This window comes from Cyprinodon variegatus, unplaced genomic scaffold (assembly GCF_000732505.1).
Source record: "Cyprinodon variegatus isolate N-32 unplaced genomic scaffold, C_variegatus-1.0 Scaffold126, whole genome shotgun sequence".
Classification (NCBI taxonomy): domain Eukaryota; kingdom Metazoa; phylum Chordata; class Actinopteri; order Cyprinodontiformes; family Cyprinodontidae; genus Cyprinodon; species Cyprinodon variegatus.
The window spans coordinates 1,367,640-1,375,859 of NW_015150579.1; the positions used below are offsets into that span (position 1 = coordinate 1,367,640).

Genomic DNA, 8,220 nt, shown 5'->3' on the forward strand with positions numbered 1-8,220 from the left:
TCTAAAGTTTATCCATAGAAATAATGCTCAATAGTGGTTGTTGAGAGCTGAAGAGGGGCCCCCCAGAGCACCGGGAGACCCAAAGCCCCAGATGCCCAAAGGGACCCCAAGAGCAAAGGCACCAAGGAGGGGCCAGCCCAGGAAATCAGACCCCCACCAAGGGAGGAGGAGAGACAGCCCCGAGGAAGCCCCCCAGCCACTGCAATGCCGGCAGGGACGAGTCCACGGGCTCTGCCGGCAGCCAGCCACCCTGAAGTGAATCCGGCCCTGGGCCCCAGGGATCCAAGGCCCCAGGGGCGCCCGACCCCCAGGCAGGAGCCCCAGCCAGCAGCCACCCGGGCATCGACCCACACACCCCGAGCTCCAGCAGTGCACGGGCGAGCCTCGACGCCAGGCAGCAGAGGGAGAGCAGGACGGGGGAATGGGCTCCACACTTAGGGGAGACTTAAGATGTGCTTGGGAGAGGGAGCAGTACATACCACAACCTTGGAGATAAAAAAAAAAAAAACTCACAGTCTCCAACACTCCTTCCCACCCTAGTGCCCCCAATCGCACCACAGAAGAAGAAGGAAAAAAAAACAAAACGCGGACACATACAGTATTCACACATAACACTCACATCCAATAATACCAGGACCAAAGACCCGGCGGCACTGGTGGTTGGTCCTGGGTTTATCGGATGACCAATTAAGTGAACCCAAAATCCGGATGGGGGGGAGGAGAGTGGCGACCCCCCCCCCATCCTGTCCATCCACAAAAAGAAAAAAGGTTGGGTAGATGGACAAGCCTGGCCGGCCAGCCCACGCGCAACACGCAGAGCCCCCACCCTAGACGAAGCTCCACCAGGGGGCGGGACGGACCAGGACAGAGACAGGGAGCCAGACCCGAAGCCTTTCTAAAATCCTCTTCCCTCCATCACCACCCCCAGCCCCTCCTCCTGTGATCCTTCCCCTACATTAACACTCGAACCACTCACCAGGCAAGCGACAAAAGACATCCAGGTCGAGATCATTCCCCCTCCCCTTCCCTCTCCTTCCCCCACTAGCAGAGTGCAAACCCCTGAAGGGGTAAGCATCTGCCATAGGTGTTAATGTCCGTGCATTCCCCACAGAACCCGAGCCCCTGACGCCCTGCTGGGGCCCCCGCCCGAGGGCAACGCGCCCCAGGGATCCCAGATGCCCGGACCCACCGAGCAGCAGCACAGCTACCAGGCCAGTAGCCCACGTCCGCCACCACCAAACCCTGGTGGTGATCTGTATAGTGCTCTTTGTGGAGGATTTTGTATTGTTTTAATTGTAAATTGGGGTTTCTAGTCATGTTTAAAGTTCTTAGACATATCTGGGCCCAGATGTTTTGTTTAAAGCTAGCTGACAAATCCTCCTCCCATTCAGTAATAGGAAGATATTGTATCATCCAGTTTAGTCAGTGTCCTGTATAATTTAGACAGTAGTTTGGGGGGGTTTAACTCTAGAAACTCTGATATATTAGTTGGAATTTGTAAACCTCCATCAATATGCTTAATTTTAAATGTATTTGTCTAATTATAGGTTTAATTTGCTGATATTCTAAGAATTTATTTTTGTTAATGAAGCGATTTCCATCTTTCTAGATCCTCTTCTATNGAAGCGATTTCCATCTTTCTAGATCCTCTTCTATCTTTTTTTAAAAGAGGGATGTGGTAGAGTTTTGGTAACTCAGCTAATTTAGATGACACAGCAATTCCCAAATATTTGATATTTCCTGATTGCAATTGTAGACCAATTCATAGAGTATTCTGAGACTTTTAAAACATCTAGACAAGAGGATTTTGTTGAGACTTGTTCTTTGCATGTATTCACATATATCTTAAGGCTGTAAGTCACAACAAGATATATCCATCAACCTCTACAAACCATTAAAGATGACACTTATTTATGATTTATTTATTTTTTTTGTCAGAATGTATTGATTCCACATTAACTTCTTTCCTTAATCTGAAAGAAAAGTGTTGCAACTAAAACAGAATTGTGAAAATGATATCATTTTGTTTACAGATCTAGAAGATTTGGGTGTTTAATAAGACACTTTTGCGTACATTAATGTAAACTAAAGAACCAAAGAAAAAAATAAAAATCATTAAATATACTCCTTGATCACTAAAAGGAAAAGTTTGGTCAGCAAAGAATAACCAATGGGTCATTATTTATACCTAAAAATAATACGTTTACGGTGATTTAATGAATTTAGCATTCATCAGTAAAAAAATGTAAAACAATATTTTTGGTTGCAATCACTGAGTTCGGGAACAGATATTTTTGCACAAGTATAGTAACACATCACTCCTGACATCTGGCAGTGAGGTCACGGTGCTTGTAAGCCTAGCGCCATTCTCACCACTTCACAAGCAAAGTCAATGGAAACAAATAGACACATCTGCAATCGACAACAATTATTTAAGATTTCCAGAGGACTTCTCCATTGCAATTTTCAAGAGCTATAGTTAAACGGACAATGCCCACGTGCATGGCAATTGAATGTCTTAATACATCGGGTAAAAGTGAAAAGAAAATGAGTAATTTCACCTTTCGAATTCATGATCCACCACAGATGGGTTTGTCGTTGGATTGCCAACTTCAAGTGGGCAGATTTGCCATCGAACTTCTGGCCAGAGAAAAAACATGACGCATAGTGCACTGGTTGTCGCCATCATGGATAATAGCATGTTGTGACAAACACCAGATACACGGCCACTTGCTCAACAACCGACACCACAATGTGACGTCACAAACCACTAGGTGGCAGTAGTGTTCTCTGACGAACATGGATGAAAAGTACTCTTAGTTAAAAACACTTATCCTTCATTGAAAAGTATGTCATAATTTCATACTTAAAATTCTTTCAGAAGTTTGTATTCTAAATGTGACCAGACTTTTTCTTTAAGACAAATTAAGCCTGGTAATTATATATATAAATAAACATCAGTCTTATAAAGGTTGAAAGATGAACAGGTTGTTCAACATTGGAGAAAATCTTTTTTTTGAAAGCGTGAGAATAAAGAGGCTGAAGGATTTGAGATACAGTTACAACATCAAAATGTATGTTCTTCAATGTTTGTTTTAAAGTGAAAACTTTCAGATGTATCATATTTTCAAGTTTTATTGGATCATTAAAATGATTAAAATAAATATGCTTTTATCACCAGCTTTACAGCTGTTTTGTATTTTGCTTCAGTTGAAAAAAACAGTTGCAAAATTAGAATAATATAAATGACCTTTGCAAGCATCACACTTGTACACAGTAACTTCCCTCTGCATTAGCACTGTATATCAAACAAGTAAGTGGAAATCACCGAGCAGAGCTTGCCATCTACAGTGAAGGTAAGATACCAAGCTTTATACCCCTCATCTGCACCTATTTTTTATTTAACTGTTTAAAATAAAAGTGTTTTTTTTTTTTCATTTAATTTTTATTATTATTGCCATCCTGTTCAGTGAGTACATTTTGTATTTTAAAGTCCATCCTGATTAATCTGTTTTGAGTTTCATTTATGTTCTTTTCTTGTAGATGGCAAACATGTGGCAGCTCATATTTCTGTTTTTGATGTGGATTCCTCTGAGTCTCTCATCCATTTTGAGCTTCATTGGTTCACCACAGCAATGTGAAAAGGCTCATTTTGTACCAGGTTACAATCTGGGTGGAGAGGGCTTTGACATTGTGACGATGGAGAGGAAGGGGGCTTATGTCATCGACACTGAAACATGGAACCTTGGAAATGGCACTTGTAAAATGTACAGAAACAGCTACCAGGCAGGAGTGTACCAGAAGGTCCCAGTTGCTGTGACAGACTGGAGAACCCTCCCGAAGTGCACCATGAAGGTCTCCAGCACACTCTACGACTCTGCTGAACAGCTCACGAACGATTCTACATCATCTGTGACCAATGACTGGAAAATTGGTCTGAATATTCCTGTGGACCCGTCAGTCACTATTGGTGTTAGCGCTGGAGGGTCACATTCCAGGGCTTCCCAATTTGGAATGAAAAAGTCCAAAGAAGATCGGTACTTCTTTGCCCGCCAATCCATTAATTGTAACTTTTATAGGTGAGTATGCAGATGGATTACTGGTAATAAAATAGATGTTTCGTTTTTGTGCTCATTGTAGAATGTTTGAAATAGTACCATGGTTTATAAAACAGTGTGAAAAAATTACATTTTCATAATAATGCAAAATCATAGATAAAAGGGAAGAACAAGCAATACGACAAAATAAAAAATCAAACCGTAAAAAATAATACATTCAATTGTGATGAGCAAACACAATTGACTGGGCTACTCTATCACAAACTATGAATTTTAATATTGCCGTCCTCTATAACTCAGAACTTCACTGACTTAGCATTTAGTGATAGTTATAAAATGGATATACAATTTGACCACTGGACTCTCAGAGTCACTTTGAATGTTAGGAGATGTTGCTATCAGATGAAAAGTCTGATAGAAAAAAAAATTAAAAGCAAAAGTAAATCTAAACAAAAGCGCTTTAAAACACAGTACAGTTTTTATCGTTTATCTTTTAACTCTTTAAGATTATACTGAGGTGCCAGTTATTCGCTCTATACTGATGATGCAGTTCTTTATGCAGCCACTGAGTTACCTGAGCAGCCTGCAGCTGTACTGTCCACCAAAATGTCTGATATCTAACAGTGACTCATCCAAAATAAGTCACTTTTAAATCTGTCAAAAGCAGTTACTATGTGTTTCTACATCAGAAAGCTGGAATTGAAAGAAAGATTTAATGTTCAATTACAAAATTAAGAAATACATTTTGTAATTCTTCCAGTTACAGAATTTCAATATCTTAGATTAGGTTTAGATCCTAAACTCAAATTTGACAAGCATGCTGTATGAAGAAAATAAAAAAAAATAATACAAAATAATCTCAAAAATAGTTTTAAATTATACAGAAGCTCCTTACTGAACTGGGCAGCTACCCAGTACATGCATGCTGTGGTGTTTTCTCACAAATCCTACTGCATGTCAGCATGGGCATAAGCTGTTCTTACAGCAACAAAACAGGCTTTATCAATATACCACCCTGGCGGTATATACCTCAAGAAGGTTCTGGGTTAGATTCCTGGCCTGGGGTCTTTCTGCGTGGAATTTGAATATTCTCCCTGAGCATGTTTGGGTTCTCTCCGGGTACTCCGGTTTCCTCCCATAGTCCAAAATCATGGTTAATTGGCTTCTCTGAATTCTGCTTAGGTGTGAGTGTGTGTCTGAGTGGTTGTTTGTCTCTGCATTGGACTGTCCACCCTGTACCCTGCCTCTTGCCTGTAGACAACTAGGGATAGGCATCAGCCCCACTTGAGATAAAGTTTGTCAGATTGTTTGCTTCATACTGTAGACAAGCAGCAGCTGTCATCTTCACCATGATAGAGTTGTATCTTACAAAATAAAAATTATATCTAACAATTGATATATATTTACTTTAAATCAGATATATATTTACTTTAAAATTGGATTCTGAGGCCTCTCAGTGCTATAACAAGAAGTAGTAACTTGTCCCTCTATCATCAACCAATCAATCAAATGTATTTATTGTCAACTACCATTTACATTGCAATCGAAATTTCAGTTCCTTGAGGCGGGAACGGATTGACTGAGGCCATGCATGCCACAGAACGCTGCCATTTGGCAGAATGGCGCATTCTTATGGCTTCCCAGGTCCCAGGCGGTTTACCTATAGCGCTGATATTATCATATCATTAATATCAATACTTTTATTTGAATATGCTGCAGTACATAGATCTGTTCCGCTATATGCTGAGGATCTGTTTTTCTGTCAGTTCAGTATGAGAATTGTTCATAAATGTCAAAAGTTACAGTAGGTCAGTGCCAATTGAACTGTTACATGGAATGCACATCATAAAATCAAGACTTGCTTATCAAAGAGATATAAGAAGCTGGTACCATGCCTGTGAAGTAAACAGTAAGAACACAAGCTATTAGTTTAGGAATCAAACCCTCCAACTCCCATATCTATGTTTTGTATTTTAATTGCAGCTGTAACTTATTTTTCATTCTTCTGTGCTTCACAGGTACAGACTGACCACTAATCCTCCTTTGAGTCCTGATTTTATGTCAGCTGTAAACGCTCTCCCTCCATCTCCTCCCTCAAAGGCATCATCGTATCGTGAAGTGATTGACACCTATGGTACTCATTACATAACACAGGTATATCTTGGAGGGGAAATAAAGGCAACAACAGCTTTTCAGACCTGCAAGGCAACCATGGATGGGCTGACAGCAACAGATGTTAGTGATTGCTTAACGGTTGAAGCCTCAGCTACCTTTGCTAATAGTGCTAGTGTCAATGCCATGGGTAAACACTGTGAAGCACAGAAGAAGAAACTGAGCTCTGCTCAGAGTTTTAGTTCAGAATTCAATGAGCGTATTACTGAGGTTATTGGAGGGGATGAAATGGGAATTGTACTTTTCGAAAGTGGTTCAGACCCTGATGTGTATAAAAACTGGTTAAACTCTCTTAAAACCACACCTGATGTAGTTCAGTATAACTTGAAGCCACTGCACATGATACTTCCAGATAATCATCATGCAAAAAATGGTCTGAAACGAGAGGTGGAGCAGTACATTATGAGAAATGTAGTGCTGAGGAAATGCTCTGAATCCTGTCAAATTGGACACAGGTCCAGCAAAAGGGATCCCTGTGCTTGTGTTTGTAATAGCAACCAGAATATTAAGTCAAACTGCTGTCCTGCTGGGAAAGGTCTCGCAACACTGAAGGTGTACAAACTATTTGCAAAGGGTTTGTATGGTGATACGTGGTCAGAGACGGATGGTTCAGTGGAGGTTAAGTATGGGGACCAGCTAAAGCGCACCGAAATAATCAGTGACAATGACAATCCTAGGTGGCCCGAAAAATTTGATTTTGGACCCATTGTTATCAACATGCAAAACAAGCTGAAATTTTCTGTTTATGATGAGGATACAAAGTGGAACCGTGATCTGCTTGGTCAGTGCTCTTTTGATCTCCGTAGAGGGCTTGTGACAGACACCTGCATGTTTGATCATGGTACGTTCTACTTTACCTACCTGGTGGAGTGTGCACCAAGCCTCGGTGGCAAACGATGCGATGAGTACATTTCCTCCCCCATGGACCCTTCTTTGACCAAAGCGTTTTACACCAGAAATAGTGTTCTGCTCGGAGATGCAATGAAAATGTTTTCAAAGCCAGGGAGTAAATCAGGTTCTGGCAAACTGTGAGCTATTTTTTACGAAATGCATTTCCTGCTATTTTTTTATGTATTTTTGTCCATTTTTTGTGAAAGATATTAACATTTAAAGTGAACCATGCTAAATGCTAACATATACGTAATCCTGCTTTAATGTTGCTTTCCTATCGACCAAATCTTGCAATAAAGCATCCACAAAGACAATGCAAGTCTCTCTTTCATTATTTTAAGGGTATAAACGGAATATTTTCATATGAAATTATATTTTTAAATTTGAACAGGGAGTGAGTATTGATAACTTATCAAATAAAAGTGAATTTTGATAATTTCTCTAACTGTCACTGCTCAATATGACAGATGTTATTGATTAAGAATGTATCTATAAAGCCAAGATTGAAGGATACCATGTTCTTTCCTGTGCTTGATCAAAAAGAAAAACACCTTTGTTTGGTTTACTGTACTAAGATTTTTAGGTGTTCTTAATGTGATAATAGATGTTTTTGCTACAAAGATTAAAAAAAACTGCTTTAAAAATAAAAAAAACTCCTTTAAAAGTAATGTCTTACTTTTTACTGGGGTTGTCCCCAATTAAAGTCAGTCTGAAAAGTATATAGAACTGAACATTAGTAGAGGAACAGACAGAAAACTGAGAAGATTGGTGAAATTTGCTATCCTGTACTTTAAAGATCTCATGTTTTGCTGAATCCTAACCAAATAAAGGCCGGTAAATCCAAAGACTTCTAATGAACTAGATTCTTGTGATCAAGTGAGGATGCAGGCCTTAACATGATGGTGGAATATCTTACAGGGATGAGAACTACAGACTGATTTGAGTTCTAGTGGCTAAATCTGACATCAAGGGATAAATATATACTGCTAGATTGATGATCTCCAGCTATATCTGTATATTAATCTTTAAAATTTAGCCAGTTAGAAGAACCATTGGTTCCCATTCTTGCTGCTCTTTTTACACACCAGAGATCAATGAG

General features: G+C 40.0%; 1 protein-coding gene across 3 annotated transcripts in view; it reads left to right on the forward strand.

Annotated features, from left to right (window-relative positions):
- Positions 1-7,399, forward strand: part of LOC107085476 (perforin-1-like) — an 18,190-nt gene extending 10,791 nt beyond the window's left edge. Inside the window, exons 1-3 of one of the 3 annotated variants that reach the window (XM_015375799.1) lie at positions 3,326-3,356; positions 3,544-4,079; positions 6,077-7,399. In XM_015375799.1, coding sequence (XP_015231285.1) covers positions 3,544-4,079; positions 6,077-7,262 — 1,722 coding nt within the window. In that variant the 5' untranslated portion in view covers positions 3,326-3,356 and the 3' untranslated portion in view covers positions 7,263-7,399. Of the gene's footprint in view, positions 1-3,325; positions 3,357-3,449; positions 3,470-3,543; positions 4,080-6,076 lie in introns of those variants that run through there. The other 2 variants (XM_015375800.1, XM_015375801.1) reach the window with 2 other exon arrangements.
- Positions 7,400-8,220: the final 821 nt, after the last annotated feature.